This window comes from Notolabrus celidotus, chromosome 2, assembly GCF_009762535.1.
Source record: "Notolabrus celidotus isolate fNotCel1 chromosome 2, fNotCel1.pri, whole genome shotgun sequence".
In the NCBI taxonomy this organism is placed as follows: domain Eukaryota; kingdom Metazoa; phylum Chordata; class Actinopteri; order Labriformes; family Labridae; genus Notolabrus; species Notolabrus celidotus.
Genome location: NC_048273.1, coordinates 24737554 through 24759612, shown reverse-complemented (window position 1 = coordinate 24759612; position 22059 = coordinate 24737554). Strand labels below are relative to the sequence as shown.

General features: G+C 40.2%; 1 protein-coding gene across 3 annotated transcripts in view; it reads right to left on the bottom strand.

Annotated features, from left to right (window-relative positions):
• si:ch211-191a24.3 (tensin-3) overlaps positions 1-22059 on the bottom strand; it is a 58418-nt gene that overhangs the window by 15032 nt on the left and 21327 nt on the right. For all 3 annotated transcript variants that reach the window (XM_034675677.1, XM_034675685.1, XM_034675693.1), the window contains 3 exons: positions 17133-17266; positions 14773-14881; positions 14613-14681 (listed from right to left, as the gene is read on the bottom strand). In XM_034675677.1, coding sequence (XP_034531568.1) covers positions 14613-14681; positions 14773-14881; positions 17133-17266 — 312 coding nt within the window. The remainder of the gene's footprint in view (positions 1-14612; positions 14682-14772; positions 14882-17132; positions 17267-22059) is intronic.

The following is a 22059-nucleotide window of genomic DNA, read 5'->3' as shown; positions in this document are numbered from 1 at the left end:
CTAAATTAAATATTATATTTGGGTTGTGTTGCAGCAGGCTGCTGGCAGATTTTTTTGCTTTTGAATGCAACATATTTTCCTTCGTGACTTTTAGAAAAACATCTTTTGTTTAGTCCTTAAAGATTCAAGCTGAGCAGTACTATGTGTTGCCACTATGTAGCGTTGCTTTTTAAAGTGAAAACAACATAATATACACAAGGATATAACAGTTATGATACTTTCATGTGAGTAGTTTAAGTGAGTTAAATGGTGCCCCTGGGTCCAAGTTACAATTTTTTTTAATTAATCTTTACATTTGGATCTGATTTTCTTATTTTCCTTATTTGTGTAATTGTTGTATGTATTCTGTATTGTTTACATATTATTTTTTGAAGTACAAGTGGGATGGGTTTGTGGGAGGGAAAAAATGGGAAGAATAGATGTCCTCTGTACCACATTATACTGTTGCTTTGCTACCTGTGAAACTGCTTCCATTAAACAAAGTTATCAAAAAAAAGTGTATGAATGAAATCTTAATTCTTTTAAACTTTGAATAACACTCAAATTACAACTTTAAAGTTTCCTTGATCAAACTCCTAGACAACCTTTGGGATTTTTTTAAGGCATTTATTTTTGGAGATATGTTTTAATAGACTTATCAAAGCTTCAACTTAATTCATCGCTCTTCAAATTGACCTGTCTGTAAAGCATATGCAGTGCAGGGATTTCTATAAAGATGTTGTTATACAGTATTATTGTATCTGCGAGGGTCCATGCAAATATCCTTGAGTAGCCCAAAACTTGTGTCCAAATATACCTTCCTTATAGCATGCATGTTTGTGCTCTACATAGCACAGAGCTGAACCTCAAGGAAGGAATTTAAACTGTGGCATACAAAAAGCACATACATTTAGCACAAAGGGCGGCAGGAGCTCAGCCTGCAGGGACTTAGGTTGGGAACCAGAGGATACGGACCAAGTTTGGAAACTGGGCTGATGACTGTACATGCGCCAGTTCACTTCCTGGGTCCTGCCAAGGTTCCCTTGAGCAAGGCAATGATCCCAAACTGCTCCAGGTCCTTCATGTGCAAGCCCCCTTGCTCATCTCTCCATTAGCACATGTTCAATGGATCCTGTTTGTGCATGTGTGTTCTTTTAAGCCTTTATAAGTGTAGCATGATCAACAGGAGGGGGGGGGGGGGGGGGGGGGGGGGTACATTTCCCTCAGGGATTAATAAAGTATGTGTCCATTGATGAAATCTGTAATTAATACAGGCTGAAGCAAGATATATGTACACCATGGTGTAGCTGCTTAGCAACATAGCTGCTGTTAAATGTTTTGGGTTTGGCTCTCTTTGTCGTCTATTTAAATTGACGGTGCACTACCACCATCAATCGTAGTGTAGGTCTAGGAGGCCTATGCCAGATTAACAAAGACCCTCAATTGCAGACGGAACAAGGTCTTAAAACTTAAACTATGACTTTAAGACTCAGTAGAGCTGCAGAGTCTGAGGTAATATTCTGTTGGCCTGGTTTATCTTTTTACCTATGAGTTACTTTGTTCAATAAATCCGACCAGAGGAACTCTAAAGATGCCAGAGGATATGCTGGTTTCACCTTGGTGTCACTTGGTGCTGCATCAGAATGCGATCAGTCTACCACTGCCCTCCCGCCTTCAGTAAAACTCGATCACCCTCAGACCCTGCTGTGTCCTCCTTTCTCCTCCTCCCCTTCAGAAGCTCTGAGTGTCTCTCTGTAGAGGAGGACAGATAGTAAATCAGATTCCTCTGCTCTGTCTGAGTGTTTGGATGGACAGCTTTACCGAGTCAGTGAAGAGGAGGAGGAGATGTTAATATATGAGCCAGCTGAGGAGGGAGGAAAGAACAACAATGCTGCAAACAAGTGGAGGACACAGGGAGTGTAAACGAGGCAGAGCTTAAAGAAAAGGTTAGGAGAGAGAGAGGTGTTTATAGGTGTCTGAAGGGTTCTAGTAATGAGTTAAAGGCTTTATGAACTCCTAAAGCTCCTGCTGACGCAATAATATCCGACTCTGTTCCCTCATCTTATAGTCTGGAAGTTTTCTTTGGTTCAAAATAAATGTTGTTTTCATGTTTGAGACGCTGAATTGCAAAGATGTTGGATCATGTTTTGAAGCTGGAGTTAAACTCCTCAGACTTCACCCATCTGGAGAAGTAATCATGGATCATAAGTAGTTCTCCAGCATGGCCGTGGTTATATCATAACTCTGTGTTGCATGAAGCCTTTGCAAACTTGTTCTAGAAAGATTACACACAAGACTCAGTTTCATGTAGCTTATATTTGACCACAAACTCTGGCTTTGTTTCCCGACTGTTTTATGAGCCTCATGAGTGATCGCAAACATCTAGGATTCTCATTTACAACAGGAAAAATTTGGTTGAAAAGTGAAAGTTTTCAGAAACGCAGCTACATTTTGATCACCACATCATCTCCAAAGCCAGAGTTTATTCAGTCCTGGGGTTTATTTTCCAGTCCAATCTTTACAAAATGTTGTGTCTCTGGCCTGTTATACGCTCCTGAAGTGTATCCACGGTAAGTCTCTCATCATAAATCCTTGATCATGAAGGCACACAAGGATAAAACGTGAACTACAACATTAAATTAGAATTTGCAACCCTGGTTTCTGTGCAACATTTAAACCCCGAAGCAACATTATCAATGTCAATGTTGATATCTGCCATTTGGTTTTACAAGTTTGTGTCAGAGTTATGTTGCCAGCGGGATCTATTTTCACAAAAATTATAAAAGGTTGGTTGGGTCTTTCTTCAATGTTCAAAATGCCATCAAACTCAGGGAGACTTTGCTTTTCATTGCTGAGAATACGATACGACACGATACGATACAACATGATACGACATGACACGATACGACACGATACGACACACCACAATGCACTTTTTTGTCCCCTTGAAGAAATTTGTCTTGGACTCAAGTGCTGCTCATGCTCAACTGCCTTTACAATAGTATTGGTTAAAAAAAATACTGAAACCAACTACACTTTTCATGCATACCGAGGAACCGACAAACAGCACATATTTCACATTACCCACATAGCACAAACAATTTCCAAACCCATCAGTGATAATCTGGAAGCAACACAGTGTCTTTTCAGAGCTTATTCAGACAAACTATTAAAAGGTTTCCATCCACAACCTCCTTTTCCAAGTACATACCATAGTTTACAGCCCAACTTTTGTTCTTCATTGGCAGGGGGCATAGCCAGGGGTGGCATGCCCCTCCTTGAAACCTGATTGGCCACCCCTAGTGCCACCCCAAAATCCTGAACTATTGGCTGTTTGCCTTGTCAGAGGAAAGGCAAACATTAACATTAACTATCTGGGATGTGTTGCAACAGTTATCAAGCTGAATATTTGCCTTTCAGGGTAGCACATTTCCTTTTGTTAGCACTTTAAATTGTGACTTTTGACATTATCAACTTTTAGTCTTTATGGATTTCAGATAAGTAGATTAAAACATTTCTGCTTTGATGTGATAGTTTTGAAAGTTCCAAAATTATATAAAGGCAAAAAGTTCTAGTAGTAGTGATATTTAAATGTTTGTAGTTAAAAGAATATGATCAGTAAACACAGAAATGGCAAATAAACTCTACTCCGATGTGTATGTTTGAACACAAATAATTCATGCCAAATAATTCATGCCAAATAATTCATGCCAAACCTGCAAAAGTTGGTGCCCCAACTTGGCCACCTCAGTTTAAAAAGTCTGGACCCAGCCCTGCTCATTCGGCCTGTTTCTCTCTCACATGATGATATTACTGCAAACCAGAACTTTTGACACCAGAAATCCAGTCCCTCGCCAACATTTTCCTGGTTCACATCCAAAATCTATAAATAGAGCTTACTGAGTTCATAAACCCTTTGTGAGGTTTCCTCAAAAATAAAACACTGAGCAGAGAAACAAGACACTGAAAGCATAAAATATTGGAAAATGATATGGTTTCCCAAGTTTGAAGCAGTTTGGTATAACAGGAGAAGTTGCCAATTCTTGCACATAGCCATTATACCAACCTGAATCAAGAGTCTGATCCTACATATCAGATCAGATAATGATCCTTGTTTTGAACACTTAAAAACAATTGAAACTCTATGAGCCTGTCCTGTTTGAGAATGAGACAGCATATGGGCTGCCAAGTCTTACTTTGGTAAATATCTTCCGATAGTTCTTGTGATTTAGGGGCTCATCTGGAGCACGAACATCAAGGCTGAGTTTCTCATGATATAGTCCAAAGCGCTAACAGTCTCAAATACATTTGTGAGCCCGAGTTTGAATCTGATATTGCACTTCACTTTAAACAGACAGGCTTAAGGTTACTTTTGATAATATCGCTGCGTTAGCACAGCAAAAGAAATGCAAGCTAGTCCCGCTAAAAATGTCACAGTGCCAGCTCAAGACGCAAAAATGATGAATCGACACCCAGTTACCTCGTTTATTGAGAAATTCAGATTAACCTATTGCTTTAGCTGGTTGGAGGCATGTTCAACAAACCAGAGCTTTACAGGAAGGGTTGAAAGTATTTCCTGCATGGCTAAATGCTGAATCTAATAACATCAATGAGACGTTTGCAGAAAAATGGAACTTGCTTAGGTAGAGAGCCAGTCTCCTACTCCATTTTTCTGCTTCACTTAAGCTCTCAAACTATGTCCCATATTCTGCACATACATAGTTTATTACCTCCTGTGGTTTGAGGTTTCTTGCCATATTATTGCACACTATAATATAGACCAGACATCATTATGTCTCCTCCTGACAACTGAGCTTCTGGTACATCTCACTCAGGCTGGGCTCGTGTCACCACAGACCACTTGTTGATTCATTCTGAGGAACAAAATCCTTGTTTCCGTCTTTCTTTCCATATTGCTCTCTTTCCCCTGAACTGACTTTTAGTCTTTGTGTCTGTGTTGTCAACATTTCCCGTACTTGTGGTTTATACTTTCTGTCTCTTTGCCCTCAATTTAGCTCTGTCAAACTTGTGTGTCTTATACTACAGGCGTCTGCACATTGTCTCAGAACAGAAGTCTTCAATACATTTCTCCCCAAGGAGGTTTAAGTTTTCTATTTGTTCAAATGCGTTCTCATTACGTTCTAGGCTGCATGTGTTGTATTATCTTCCAGTAGTTTTCTAAACTAATCTTGAATCCTGTGATGCTCTTCAACAAATCAAAAAAAGAGGGCATGTAATTGCATGACAACTAAAGGAAAAACCATCATGATTGACGCAACATGTGCTGTTAGAACATCTTCAAAGCTTCTTGGCATTGATTCTACAAGTTCCTGAACTCTACAGAAAAGACTGACACCGACATCCAATAAATAAATGGCAGCATGCACAGCAGGTTAGTCCAGACATCCTCTCTTTCCAGCAACATTTTTCAGGCTGCAGTGTGAATCCAGAGACATTCTCAAGTCAGAGGAGCTTTAAAGTCGACGCAAGCTGGGTCTATCTCCAAAAGAAGGTGCCAAGGAGGCAACCTCCGGTGTCTGAACCACCTCAGGGTTGTTTTGAAGGAGAACTGGTTAAAAAACCATGCTTTCCCCAGAGACCAGCGATGACTCCCAATAGAAATGTTTCATCACAGGAGGCAGGTGATTTTTTTTAACTAGTTTGCATTGATTTGCAGTGACTCCTCTATCAAAGGGGCACATACAATGTCAAAAAAATGGCATTCTTCATAGCTAAACAGAGCCTCACATCCTTCAGCTGTAGGGGTCAGGGATTCAGGTTTTTCTTTCAATTTTTCACCTGTTTGAAATTTTGCAATGCCCCTTTTTTACAGCTTTGTAATGTCGGTATGATGTCACAATAACTTCCAGGTAAATTCCCAGAAAACACCTTAGTAGCATGGCAGTGATTCCTTCAAGCTATTTCATTGATGATGAGTTGTATTTCTGTCTTTCTGCAAGTCTTACAAATCTGCATGATGACAGCTGGACTGACAACGATTACTTTGTTTATATTGGCGCTGTGCATGCATTACATCACAGCACATTCACAAAACAATTTCAAGGAACTTCAGCAGAAGTTCTTGTGAAATATACTGTAAGTGTTAATACCAACGTCCAATGTGTCAATACCAAATTGGAAGCTGTTACTGAAGAATTTCTGAAATGCTGGTATTGTTAATAAATACTATAATTTACATATTGCAGAAAAGTTGCTGATGTTAACTTTAATCTAAACTTTGCATTCTTCAGGGCATTTTCGAACATAGACCCTTTACGTTCACATGTAGTTTGGTCATTGCAGTTCTTCATTATTTCGGTTTCCACATAATGTGGAAAATATGCGCTGTTCCTCAAAGCTTCCTTTGTCTCAAACTAGTTAACTTGTGGCCCAGTGGGATGTAGTTTAATTGTGTATAACGTCTCTGGGGGCAATGAGCACCCCGACAAATCTTCAAAGACTTTTTTGGTTCAGCTCGGGTCAGTAGAGCAGAAAAAGGGGGAAACTGCCTCCCTCGGTTAACCACCAATACATCACCCCTCCATGACTGCACGATGGAGGCCAAAATATCCTTTAACTGGATGAGATCATAAGTGGAACAAACCATCTCATCGCCTCGCTAAGTGTAGAAGTCTGAGGGGCTGCAGATGCTGCTGTCAACGACCAAAAGTCCTTCTTTAATGCACAAAAAGACAGAGACGAGGTCTGAAAGGCGGAGTGTGTTTGGAAAAGAGTAAAAGCATCTGAAATTCCAGGAGCTGTTTGCAAATACCAACTGCCCGGAGGAGAGACGGGAAGTATTTCTATGCATGTGTGCATTCCCAAGAGGGACAGAGGCAGAGATAACAGAGAGCTGGCAGAAAGCAGAAGAAAACTCCTGATGAGAGGAGGAGAAAGAATGCTATTGGAAAAAGAAAAAGATGTGCAGAAGATTTGTGAAGGAATTTTAAGCTTTCTGACACGTGTGTGCATGCACATACATACCCAGAGATGCAGTCATGATGTGTGACACTCTCTGAAGTATCCCGGTGTTTGCAAGTTTCCTGTTTACCCCAAACTTTAGAATCAACTCCCTCACTTTCCGGCTCCCAAATCTCTTTCTGCTGATTTCTGCTCTGCCTCCTGAATGAAAGTCTCACTACCTCCAAAGTCTCCTCCTCTCTCTTTCACTCCTCAAAGCAATCTGAGCTCGTCTCGCTGAGCTTTTCTTTTTTTTTTCAGGGGCTGGATCCTTTCACCGCCATGCCCAATTCCTTTCGTCCCCCAGATGGAAAAATAAGCTCCCCATTTGTTCCTGCCTTGTTGTGACACCGCTCGACTTCTGGGTTTGTATGGAGGGAGGGACAAGAGGTAGATAATTCCCCCTTCCCTCCCTCCTCTTCCTCTCACTGACCACTGAGCATTGTTCCTGCTGGGCCACTGCGAGCACTTTCCCCCAATCAGAATGGATTCCAGGGGGGGTCAGGGGTCATGTGTGGCCTTTTATGGAGCAGAGAGAGGAGGTGGTGTACTGGTGGGGAGGGAGAGGGGAGGGGGGGAGATCTGGGGGGTTTCTATGGCCTCTCTGTCAGGGCATGTGTGTCCACTCCCACCATCTGCTCGCCACAAACACAGAGACAAAGGCATGCAGACACACACTGACCGAGTCTCCTGCCATGTGTCTAATCTTAGCACTTCATAAATTACACCAGAAAGCTTCTGATTGAATTGTGTTGACTTTACTTTTGTTTCAGTGGAGACAGGAGCGGCATGCCTTTATTTCAACCTCAGTGACACAGGAAATGAGCTGGAATGGACATCAGCTCCATCTGTGATGCTCATTTATCAGTTGAAAGACCCCAGAGTTATACAACTGGAGAATGAATATTGTAGATGTAAATTCTTTTTGTGACAGCATCTGAAAAAAGTGACATACAGATCATTTGTTTTCCAGCAGCCCCTAAGGAAACATTTTCATTCACAAGAACTCCAACTTTCTTTTTGTTTGGAGGTTGGAGCTACTTTGTCTAAGCTAGTGTAGCATTGCAAAGACTGGAAACAAGGGGTAACTGAAAGATTTAAGATTTAGGATAAATATTTTGTGTGAAAAATACTTTGAATTAAATCTAATTATGTTCAGCCTTATGAAGTATATTTGTAAAATTTAGTTAACCAGTTGCCAAGGATTGACGGTGAAATCTTTTTGAGTTTACCTGCGCTGCGTGTGTGTGTGATGTGTGTGCTCCTCCTCGAGCCTGTGACAGTGAGCGCTGATAGGTTACCTTTAAAGGTGCTGTGATTTGCTCTGTTCAGGTGGGTTAGATGGTGGAGAGGAACAGTTTTCTGACCGCAATTCCTGTAATTAAGTTTAAGTCTGTTTTTTTTTTGTTTATTTACTGGAAAGTCAACCGGAGTACGTTCAAATAAAATAAATAAATAAAATAAATTATTTCAGTGAATGCAGCCGACTACTCTGTGCATGCTTTGTGGATGATGTGTCGGTGACTCCTCAACTAAGCTCAGGTGGCTTAAGAACAATACTTTGAATTAGCCTAGACAGTAACAGTTAGCAAAAAAAAAAAGCTTTGCTACATCTCTGAGGCTTTCTATCACCAAACATAATAGGCCTACGCTTAATTGATGTAACATCAAAACGTGAACAGCAGCTGGTGCATCGATTTTGTGTTGTATCGTTACATGATGAAGCTTATAGTTAGAGCTGGCTCAGGCTTGGACCAGCTCGTAGAGTCCTCTGAGCTGCCGTAGATGTGCTCCTGCTGCGGACGATCTGGATTCCAGCTGATACGGACATGCTGGACTCCAGCGGCAACAGCTTCTACGACTCGTCTCATCACTATCACCTCTCTCTCTTACTCCCCTCTATCTGTCTTTCCAGACCCAACTCGGTCGAGGCATGATGGCTGTCTAACATGAGTCTGGTTCTGCCTGAGGTTTCTGCCTGTTAAAAGGAAGTTTTTCCTCGCCACTGTAACTAGCTAAATACTGCGATGTGCAATGCTCATGATGGATTAAGGTGGGGTCAGACTGAGTCTTACCCTGTCTTGAAGTTGGGTCTCTGTTCATAATTTGACATAGAGTGGTCTAGATCTCCTATGTTTGTAAAAGCGTCTTGAGATAACGTTTGTTGTGATTTGGCGCTATACAAATAAAGATTGATTGATTGATGGCATGACAGAAAGTTATGTTTCATTAAGTTACATTACGCTAAGTTACGTCACTTTCTAACATGTTGCAATTTGTTACGAAACGTTACGCTGTGAAACATTACAGTTTGAAAAGTTAGGTTAGGTTACATTTATTTGTTAATGAGGTTGCTCTCCTGTGGGCTTAGATTTCCTCAGGATTAAAACTGAAAACAGAACATAAAAGTGAGTCTGCCATTCTTAAACTGTAACAACATTTTCCAAGCATCCATTTAAAGCTAGCGCACGATCAAGTTTAATATATTCTAAATTTAAAAAAAGTTAAACTAGAGGACATACCGCAACTGGTGTGTCGATTAGGGCCCTTTAGCCATGCTAGCTGTTCCCTCCTGTTCCCCAGCTACATGCTAGGCTAAACTAAACAACTGCTGGCTCTAGCTTTATGTAAACAAGTAGAAAATGTTCTTGGTGCTCAGCTTCTTTAAGGTATGTTTATTTCCAAGTACTATACTACAATCTGTCTTTTTTTCTAATATAGTTGGCGCCAGTAGCTAGTTAACATAGCTTTGCTAAGTATTAAAACTAACAACAGAAGGAAACAGCTAGCCTAGCCAGCCTTTCAAAGCTCTTTGACCGATATGTTTAATATTGCTTTTTATGTTTAAAATGTAAGTACATACGACTATGGTTAGGTTGAATTTGGTTAACTATAGCTCAGCTAGCTGTTTTCCCCTGTTACTGGTTGTGCGGTCAAGCTAACTAACTGTTGAATCCAACTTGATCAAATAAAAAGTCATACTGATACTGGTGCTTTTCTCTTGAGGAAAAGGTTTAATGTTCAATAACAAAATATATATATATTTTTTCAAATAAGCTGGAGGTAGAGTCTGGTTAGCGTAGCTTAGCATGAAACCTGGAGATAGAAGTAATTGTTGTTTTACAGCCCCGCTGAAAGGTTACAAACAACCACATTTAATCTATTTTGTTATTTTTATTTTTTTGGGAGACAGGCTTTTTCGCCTTTATTTGATAGGACAGCTGAAGAGACACAGGAAATGTGGTGAGTAGAGAGTGGGGGAAGACATGCAGTAAAGGGTCAACCAGCCGGGAGTCGAACCGGTAACCTCTGCGACGAGTACTTTAGTTTCTATACGTGGGGGCGCTTAGACCGCTAGGCCACCAGCGCCCCATTTAATCTATTTTTTAATCTAATAAAGCAACTACTTTGTTGCGTTTTGTCTCCTTACACTTAGGTATCTGTTTTCTTCTATGGGCTCTATTCTAAGCTAACCAGCCACACAGCTATAGCACTGCCAAGCAGCCACAAACAAGTTTGATATTGTGTCAAACTGGAAGTGTCTTCAAGCATTTTGGTTACCATCACCATCATCTTTTATTAGAAATTGGTCCTTAAACCTATTTAGTTGACTATTGTAAGTCTGTGTAAATGTACTTCAAAGGAATCATTAATACTAAAGACACATTTGTTGTCCAGCACGTTTTAAAGACTTCACACTTTCGAGTAGTTCTCGACCACACAGCACTTCAAACTTCATCATTTCATTCACCACTGACACCAAATTCAATCATCCGCCTCCTCTTCTCTCTCCCCCACAACTTTCTCTTGACCTTTCACCCCTGAGGTTCAAACAGTCAAGTGTCTGTCTCAGCGGACCATCTGCCTTTACTGAACCTGAGCTCACAACAACATCCTCATTCCTCTGGCTGGAACCTGCTTCCTCCGGTGGATAGTTTCTGTATATATATGGCTGTTTATTTTGATTTGGACACAAGTACACAAAGGAAATGGTCTTACATAACATTAAGAGCTGCGCTGCAACGTTACAAGGAAATGAAGGAACTGGGAGATGGCTAAGAGTTCATTCTCAGTTTAAGGATGGCAATGACTTTGCAAAGGCAGACGTATGCAAAAGCTGCAAATAATGACATCAGTGGTATCCTCATGGTATTCTATGGATCATTTTATTATTTCCATGAGTCTGACTTTTCATTGGAGGATATTGCAGTTGACACTTAAGCAATGACATCATGTTTAGCGCAAAATAGCTTCTAAATATATGTTTGATGGTTGTATTTGATGCATGTCACGTGTGAACTTGCATGCAGTGGTTCTTATACATCTCTGCATAACTCAAATCTCGAAGGTACGTCACTCAACGTTTTAGCATAACAATGGACCAAATATGACATTAAAGGTGGAAGTGGTCACTTAAGGGAAAAGTGCACAGGAAATTATCACTTCAACTATAGAGTACCTTTGGCCTTCTAGCATGTTTTAAGCAACTTTTTTTGGTTTCATCGTCAATATTTTAATACTTTGGTTCACTTGTGCAACTCTTGTTGACCATTTTTTTCAAGCGTAGATTGAGAGTTAAGGTCTGATCACTCACTTAAACCTGGGGTTGGTAGTCTCGGAAAACTAGCATGAATTTGAATGTAGCATTTCCCCATGACTCTGTCTAACCCCTCCCCTCCTCCCTCGGAGCTCCTCCAAAACGACACCCCCCCTCCCCCTTTTCTTCGCTCTTTTTTAGGAACACATTACGCATTGATTGCCTTCAGGACATAAAGATCATTTCAACCAGTATAACAAAAAGTGTATCTAAATCTGACTACCAACCCCAGCTTTAAGCATAAATCAGATGGACAGCTTAAAAAGCCAGATATTTTTTTTACAAGTTGATAGAGATAAAAGCACAAATTAGATTTACATTCAAAAGATGGATGCAAACATGATCTGTTAAATGTTACAAATGTATCCTCCAAAGTATTTAATGCTATACTTTTAGATAGCGCCGAAACTGGCCATTCCCCAGTGTTCCAGTGCTTGTGACTTTGCACAGACAAAGCAGTCAATGATGCAACCACTACACAGAAGCTGCTTGCACGAAAGAAAATACACAAGTTACAAAAATGACGAGATTTTTCTTTATGGTGGTGTATTTGAGTCAGACTGATATCAACTGATGTAGCTCAGTTTAAATGAAGTTTCAGCTTTATAAGTTTACACTATTTTGGCCCCAAATTACCAAACAAATAACTGGAATAGTTGGAATTCACTGGCACACACAACATACCAGGATGCCTGCTTGATTATCCTGGAGATAACACTTTGGATTGTAGCTGTAGGGTGCAGCTTTCATTGAGTGCTCTGTTGATGTTTTGGAAGCTGTAAGAAACAACCCCCACATCACTGGAGCTTCGGGTCACATTGTGCTTACACTAATGACTCTAAACACAAAATAAAAAATAATTTAAAAGTGGAATCTGACTATTCTGCCCTGACATAGCGAATTGCTTCCCAGACATCCTCTGCCTTTAACGTGGGAAACAGGAAGTGCCTGTCTGCCCCTAAATGGGAGTGAGCTGCAGATATTCTGCGCCCTTTGTTAATTCTTCTGTCCATCCAGCAGAGAAGAGGAATCAGGTGTTTTTCTCCAAACAAGTACTAATCATTCTTTCATCAGCTCCCTCTCCATCCTGCCGCCGCTGTGTTCTGACAAACATGTTTACAATAAACAGGCAGACATGCCCTTTAAACAAAGAACTGATCTGTCTGCAGTGCAAAGCAAAATGTCATAATAAATATCACCTTGTTTGGTTTTCAATGAGTAAATGACAGCATGCTGAGGTTGCAGTATTTTAACTCACTTGACTTATAATAAATAGATTTGACATTTTGACATAAATTTCATGATACATATTATAAAAACAAGCACAACTCGATAAAAAATATTGAAATTACTTAAAAAATAGACTTTCATGAAAGCCTTGAGCTGGATCAAGGATCAAGGACACTTTATTTGTAAGTGATGTTTCATTCACGAGGACTGAGGCGGATGTAAGATCACAAACAGGATATCGTTTCGGTGATTTAGGTAAATAAATAAAACTTTTGTCATCTTCCTGGAAGGAATTTAAAATGAGATGATACAAAACTTCCTTCAACAAGAATAAAATCAGGATAAGCATAATGCTCTGATTTTATGGAAGGTGGTGAGCTGGATTTAAAACACAAGACAGAAGAGCTAAACTGCTGATTTGATCATGGCGTGATTTTCACCTAATATCATCCTGTTTTGTGTAATAAAAATCGTAAAGTAACTGACAGCGAAAATGAAATATTAGGCGCTTACATAGTGCCACTTCAAGGCGGAGTCAGAACCAAAAAAAAACAGCGTTCAATGGACACAGGCCCTAAGATGTTCAAGAGCTTTAGTTGATGTTTAGTTTGGAAAACTTTTCTGATTTGGAATCCATTGCATGGATATAATTAATTACAGCACCTGTTCATCCCCAAGGCATGAAAAGAAATCGGTGTAACCGGCTGTAATGCCTACAGGGGTGCATGTTTTATCAACATGATCCAAAAGAGTAGTAGTATTAGTTCTGGGTCACTTTTGTCAACTTTTTATCTGTAAAAAAGTTGACCAAAGTGAACTCACACCCACATCATGGGTGCCAGTTGATATATGCCACTCAACGCTGGCTGCCTGCATTCAAATCTGACCCTATCCACTGTTCTCTTCTATCAATACAGGCATAAAGTTTGCACATCATATATTTTTTGTCTTCTCGTCACAAAAAGTTTGTACCAACACCCTGACTCCTAACTCAAACCTTTGAAATCTTGATCACGGGCCTCAGAACAATTCAAAATGCAGAAAAACATAAACCACTTCATGCTAAAGTTTCTTAAACCTGCATTCTTTCTACAGCCAGCAGGGGGCGACTCATCATGCAGTGATGATTGTATGATCAGTATGATTGTTGAGGCGTCTATAAAAATTTAACCCAACAGCAGACATTTTTATGGAGAGTTTATGATCTCAATCTCTGTTAGCAAGTCTTCATGTTGTAGATGATAAATGGGCGTGGACTTCTTGTGATTGACAAGGCCCTTCAAGAGCATGAATGCCACTTTAAGATCAGATATGAGACATGACTACAGAGGAACACTTGTGTTTTAGACTCTACAGTAGATTCCTCCTGCAGCTGTGAGCTACATATCTCCTCAGGCAGGATGTCCCTCCCCTCTTCTCCTGTCCCCTCCCAGAACAGGACGTGAGTGGACATCCTGTCAGCGGCAGCCTCTTCCTCTGTTATCGCCAACTATTATTAGCCGAGCAGCCAGTATCAGCTGTCCAGAGCTTCCAAATCCATTTAATCAACACTGACCCTGACCGCTTTTTACCTCAAACCTTCAAATATAAACAGAAAAATCCAGAAACCAGCCATCTGTTACTGAAAACAGAGCCGTGCCCTCATGACCAGCCAATAGAAACAAAGCACAGGCCAGGTGTGTACGTGCATGTGTTTAAGTGTGTATGGGTTTTAGGTATATATGCCAAGAGGACATTCCAGCCTGCTCTTCAACCATGTCTGACAGCAATCAGGATTTGAGTGTTTGGGTTCAAACTCCAGCCACACACACATCTAATCGTCACACACACTCTTTTTTAAGTGTACCTTGTGTCCAGTTGTGTTGTTCCCACTGCCCACCGGTCCGGAGCTGGGAAAACTCTGAGAAATGTTTCACTGCGAATAGGAGGAGGAGGACGCTGATAAGATTCAGAAATGCAAACACACCCACATCAAGAAGAGTCCGCTCAGACAGTATCTTGCTCACCGTACGGCGTCTCAGGAGACACAGGGAAGGCTGGAGTAGAGGGGACGATGCTTGAGCTGTCGGTGTGTCCCTGATGGTCCACACTGTTGGTTTTGTAGGAGAAGCCATACTTCAAAGGAAAAACAGAATAATAAAAGTAAGAAAAGAAACACAATCATCAATATGTGTTTGTACTGTGGGGTAACAAGCCCCTACACACACACACACACACACACACACACACAGACAAACCAGCAGACATCAGTCTTGTGATCTGTGTGTGGCTACAGCCTGTGTTTTGGGGTAAACAGTCGGGCCATTCATGCCACCCAGCCGAGAGCAGAGAAGTTGAAAAAAGAAAAATAAAGAGGGCAAGAGAGAAGGAGGGAGGGAGGAGGAAAATACCGACACAGATGTAAACAGAGTTACATAATCATAAGCAACAAAGATCATTTCACTCATTTGAAAGTGCTAACACTTTATCTTTCAAATATAAGTTGCATTTAAAGCTGTGCCAGTGACTTAGCCCACAATATGATGATGTGTAGTCTGCTGAGGAGTGCTGCTGTTAAGACTGCTAATACATGTGTTATATCTTTTTTAGAGACCCTTTTAAAGTAAGAGAGTAAAATCAAGTTTTGTGCAAAAAAAAAAAACATCTTTGAGTGTGTACAGTTGTTAATACCCTGCAGGATAAGAGATTTAAACTATTTTATATACATCATGTTTGTGTTTGCTTGCTCTTTTTTTGTTTGTTTGTTTTTGACCTTCAGGTCCTTTGTCATTTAACTCATTCATATATTCGTCATTGATGTTTAAATAGTCTTAATTTTACATGCACCACTTGGAGAAAAAGATACATGTCTGCATAGCCTATTGATATGTTGTCATATGCAATCTTACCTCTGTTATAAATCACAAAAATCAACATGCTTAAGTGAAATGCAATTAAACAGAACACTTAAAGTTACTCAATACACTATAACAAATCTAATTCAGTAGGTTGGGTGTTAAGTTCCTAATTCATGCTTTTGATTGATTGTCAAACTTCGTTTTTTGTATATTTAAATGGATTAATTTATAATGTCTTGCTTAATTGCTTGTCAATTGTTTGCCTACACTTGATGCCATGATAATGATTAGGCGCAGACTGGTAGCCACACTCTTTTTAAGTTGTTCTGCCTGTCTCTGCAAAATGTCTCTGATAAAGATCTAGTACTAAAATGTTGCCATACTTTTTTTTTACAAGTTGGACAGTGTGCAGGACTGTTGCGATTTTAATGTTGTGAAACTCTCACTCCTCCCCTGCACACCTGTCCAACGAAGTAGATGTGCAAAGCCTTTTCTTCACTCAAGACAACTATGAACGTTTCAACATACTTGCAGGGATTAGATATGGGATCTGAAAAATAAGGCCAACAAAGAAATCCACTAAACCTGCAGCCTTTCCAATGTCCAGCAGGGGTCGACTCCACTGGTATCAAAAAGAAGTCTAACTGTATAGAAGTCTATGAGAGAATCAGCCTACTTCTTACAGATCAATTACCTCAGAAAACTTTTTCTAATGAGATTACTGTCTCAGTCTCTAGTTTCCAGTCTCCTTCAACACAGCACAAGACTGATTTTTTTATACTGTGGTCGCCTTTAGAGAAAAAAAAAACATAAAGCAGGGTTTGTTTTAGAGAATTCCTGTGATTGATAACATGTTCCCAAAGCAGCTTCTTTCAATGTGAAGAAGCAGCTCGTTTGTTGTCTGCAGGATGATTTGTGTTAAACACATTCCACTAACAGAGATGCCTTTATGTTGGTGTTCCTAACATCAGGATTTACTTTACTGCTTAACTTGAGGTCGGAAATCAGTGAGCTCCATCGAAAAATAACTGCAGCATTAAGCAGGCTTCAATGCTACGTAGATTTGCAGGTCTTTCCACAAGAAGAAATATACAAAGACTTCAAAAAGCGTGCTGTTTCAGATGAGTTGGAGTTCAAAACAACCTTTTCTGACAGGTGTGAGGAATTTCTTCTGCAAGGGGCTTTTGTCACACATATATTTGTCTTTCAAATAGATATAAATTCATCCCTCAGGATTACAAGTTTGCCAAAAATGTGCATATGCATGTGATTAATGCTGCAAATATGTGTCAAGTGTGTCTGTTTCAGTCCTTAAATTGAGTTTGTGTTTGAGTCAGGCACTAAAAATTCAGGCTCTGAACACATCCAATTTGAAGAGTGAATTTCTGTCCTTATTATCTGCAGCCCCTGGTTAATCACTAAAGATGGTCTCAGCATCCGTTTTTTGTTTTTTTAATTGAAGATAGATTATTAATGCTTAATATTTCAGGTGTTGGTTAGATCAGGTGCAAGGTGGAGAGTGTGTTTACCTGGGATGGTGAGGAGGAGGATGAACTGTTGATCGGGGATCCTCTGAAACTCTGAAAGCCACCCCTTCTCCATGCTGGAGTATTTAGACCACCGTAGTCCACCATATCACTGACCTGCTTCTGCTCCCTCCAACCTGATCATTAGAGAGAGAGATAACAGAGGGGTGAGGGAGGGGGAGGCAAAAACAGAGTGCCAGACAGTCAGACTGATTCTGATCAGGACAGAAGTCAACCACAAAACCAAACGCAGTCATGTCATCCTCCATGAAATCCAGAATCACAGTTTTGTCTTGGGGGAAAACACAGAAACATTACGTGGTGATGGCTCTTTAATATGACCAGATGCTGGCTTGGCAATAAAAGGTGATGAAGGTGGTTCATGTTTAGGTTGTTTGTCTCAGACAAAAGCATCTATCAGCAGGTTTATCTGTAGTGTGTAGCTCCTATCACCAGAGCAGAGACTGTGTGAGTAAACCAGACATTACAAGAGCAGATGGTGGAAAAACATCTGTTAGAACAATCAAAGTGTTTTCAGACTGTCTTTTTGCTGCTTTAACCACATTTTTGGTTGTATTTTAATGGTTTTGAAAGATAATAAAAAGTAACAACAAATGGATAAAGCGTTTTAACTCAAGCATCTTATTTCTGATGAAAAGACCAATTTGGGGTTGTGTATGAGAGAAAATGAGTTCTTTGGTCCACTCGAGTGCGATGAGGAGTTTTTTAATGAATCTATACATTTCCTCACACAATACACTCTTTGTTCACAGTCCATTAGAAACAATATTTGGGGAAGATTTGTCATAAGTGTCAGGTTAAAAACTTGCTGAGGTTAAAAAAACAAACAGTGGTGGGTGTGGAGGATTGGTTGATTTTTTAAACCATTAAAAAAAGTGTTTATCAGAAATTTAGATGTCAAAACGTGAGTTTTGCAAGCTCAGAAGGGTACAACATATTTGCTTTAAGTGGCTTCAATCACAAACCTTATCTGCTTTAAAAAACATCACATCTTCCTATAGCTGCAACATGAAGATTGATCCAACACTTGATCTACTTATTGCTAAACATTTCACCTGATCTTACCTTATTCGTATCTAAGCAGGACCAAGAACAACTCCTTGCTTCCAAAGAAAACCATTTAACAAATAACGTTGTATCTATGACTGTACTCCATGTGCCCGAAGTATAAAGCAATGTCCATTATCTCATTCACAACCACTCTCTTTAAAACATCTAAAAACATAAATGAGTGCAGAAGTCCTGGGAAAAGTTCCCCATTCAATCACTTTTATCTGAAACTGTCACTTAAAGTTGGCTACCAGTTCAAGCAGGTCCAGCTCTGGATGTTTGTCTTGGCAGTCGGTGAAGGTGGAGACTGAAACGGAGACAATTTCTGCATTTCTAATGAGATTTCTTATGCTTTTTTTGGATATGAAGAGAGGTTGTGTTCAGGTTAGAACTGGGTGTTAAGACACGTCAAACAGACGGCTTAAGAATCGTGATGATCAAGCTTTTGAGGCCACCAAACCTGTGGAACTTTCTGCCTGTAATATTCACTCAGAAACAGTCTAAAACATCCCTTATTAGGTAGACATACCAGTTACTTTGCTAACCCTGTCTTTCACTATAAATACCATGAGTCTGTATCATGACATTTATCATACCTTGATATTTCATTATTGATTAGGCATGAATTTTATTATGTGGCTCTTTGTGCCACTCAGTTTTTTTTCCCCCCATGTCTTTACAGTGCACTCTGCTGATGTAATGCACTTATAATATGAATAAAATCAATTTACTCACTTAAGTAGGAAACTCTTGAGGGGCCACTAAATACCCAATCCTGTCACCACTGTTTTGTAGCCTTGCATGCTTGTGTAGTTGCAGTAACGTTAAGTAATGTTGAAATGCTCAGACTAAATGCAAAACAAAATTGTGTCATACAGGTTTTTTTTAAATGTGAAGTATTCTGCAACACGACATCCGATGGGTGTATTATTTCCGAAAAAGTATACAATAGGCGTGTGCACCACTTGTGATTGGTCTTTTTTGTCCACATTGAACCACTTCAAATCATGAGCCATGTGTTCACATTGCTGCCAGGTGCAAATGTGCATATAAGAAACGTTATGCTCTGTCTTTATAAACATGCAGCATAGAAACATTGATTTACTTGCAGGGTTATCAGAGGTCAAACTCTCTACAGCAACGTGAAAGCATGTTTAAGATCCAACCTTACATCAAGCTGCTGTGTTTCTTTATTCTTCACTTTTACCCACAAAACAATTTACCTGCTAGGGTGGCAGCATGTGAGCAAAGGTGCAGGGTCTGCTCATTGCATTTGTGTAGCTTGTGGTGTGAGACATGCTAGGGTTTAAAAAAACAGACACTGCAATATCTGTAGTGTTGCAAAACTGGGGCAGAATTTGCAGTGTTACTTTGGATAGCTTCTATAATTACAAGAAGCTGAAGTGAGCAATGTATGTTTTCAAAAAAGAGGAAGGAAAATCTATTTTTATTGTCTTATTTCTTCAAATTGCTGCACGTCATAACTGAGAACCCTAAAGAGAGTGAGGCGACAGAGGTTCACCTTATATGGAGCCACATTCAATTGTGCATATCAACCCAAAACATCACTGTGGAACATTGTGAGCTCAGCTTTCACTGTCAGCATCCATCATCTCCAAAATCACATGACAGGCCAAGCCAGTCCGACTGAAACTCATCCAGTGACTCTGCCACAGCAGAGCGCCTGCTGTGGGGGGTTACACTGTTTTTTTGTTTTTTTTTACAGTGTGGAGTATCACTTGATACGCAGTGTCTTTGTGAAGGGGGCTATTCTCTTTTCAACACAGCAACTTTGAGTCTATGAGAGGGAGCAGAAGGGCCTGATCCAAACAGAGAGGAGAGCAAAGTGTTGTGTTGAACTTCAAAAGCATTCCTGTTCGTTTACGGAGTCCCGCCTCAAAACATCATCCTGAAAAACACACGCTAGAAGCAGACACACACTGCGAGAGTAGCTAAGCAGTGAAATATTAGTGTTATGGCTGCAAGTACACCCTCAGGTAACATCAGCCCACCTGACAAACTCTCTGACCTACAGTACATGCATACATACAAACACATGCTCCATTTCCTGTGCTCAAATTTTTAACATCAAGAGAAGAACCACAAGCCCTCTTGTTGACCTGAAGAAGGCAAGGTCAGAGGTTATATGTCAGGGGTAATGTAACCCTGTGTGGCACAAGGCCGCGGGTCAAAGATAATCACAACAGAGTGCCTGACAGACGTGATTCAGGGTCTGTCACGGCCTTTCCTCAGCTTTTGACTGTCAGGAGCTCCCACGTGAGCCATCAGGCCGCTCTTTGAAGGAGCAGCTGCTCTTTGTGCAGAGGGCTGGGAAGTGATGACATCACTGACACACCTATGACCTGACAGAAAATGAATCAGGGACAGAGGTCGCGGCAGAAATGTGCCTCTTCCTCCTGGGTGAGTCCCAGTGGATGTGAGAGAAGGTAAATCTGTCATCAGAGGAGGAGAACAGTAAAGAGGAGGCAACACGGAGACACTGGGGTCAGGAAAACAGGCAGCATCGGTGTGAATGTTCAGGTTTTTAAAGATCTTGCGGATCAAGTTTCAGTTTTCACACAGGGACAAACAGTTGTTTTCGATGTACTGTAGATTAAAAGATTAATATTTTGTTTCATCAGTCAAAACCAAATCAATAAGTATCATCAGTGATGTTGTTGCCTGGCTGTGTTCAGATGTCTGAGTTTAACTAAGATAACTGACTTACATAACCCGGCACGATGGAGGAGATAAAATACAGCACAGTTTTCTGAAGAAGCAATCTTATTGCGCAACAGTAGATCATAAACCGTCTTTAACTTTCATGACATCTGAACTTTAAAATCTGTGAAGTATTCAGCTTATCCAAGCTTCCAGATCCAGATCCTGTTAATTTGGGAAAGTTTTATATTCATGACAAAGGGACAGGCATAAAATGTATCTGGTCTGAATTACATGAACCTTTGCCAAAAAATGCAAAAGTTCAAGTTCAGTCATGCAAGTGCTGCTAATGATGCATAGATTAAAGCTTTAAAAATGAAAAAAATGATTCTTTTAGAAGGTGAAAAATGTTTTGTTCAAATGAAATTGCCCCAAAACTGATTTGAATATTTTTGACAAGTATAGCTAATTCTGACATCCTGCACATGCAGAGTGTCCCCATAGCAGGGCACAGACGGCTGAGGCTTCTTAGGTGCTTGGTCACTGCATCCACACTTCTGCATCTACCTGGATTTAACCGGTAAAACTTTGACTCCAAATCTTCCCTGCTAGGTATTGACAGAACAATTTCTTAACGAGTGGCATCAGTGATGTTGTTGCCTGGATGTGTTCAGATGTCTGAATTTAACTAAGATAACGGACTTACATAACCCAGCACGATGAAGGAGATAAAACAGGCGCAGTATTCTGAATCAGCAATCTTATAGACAGTAGCTCATAAACCGTCTTTAACTTTCATGACATCTAAACAATTTCTTAAAGCAATTTTTTCCGGACTTTTTGTGCATTTTCTATCTCCAAGGTGTATTATCAAAACATGCATACTAAACTAAACTCTGATAAGCTTTTTGTCCTGTCCGAGGCAGGACCTGTGTTAAAATCAACATTTTGAGGGCACCAGTTTGACTCTGTACAGCCTCTTTCTTGAGGTTGCAATCTGTGTTGCAACCGTCACTGGTTTGACTCCCAGCCTCAACCCTTTGATGTTTTTTTCCCCTTCTCTTTTCTTCCATGGTGTTTCTTTAAATTCTTAAAATACTGCACACATCTATTTCATAACCCAGGTGTGAAGGAGAGGTTGTGAGCAAACTCAATACATCATGGACAATACATTTATGGACAATGTTTCTGTGATTGC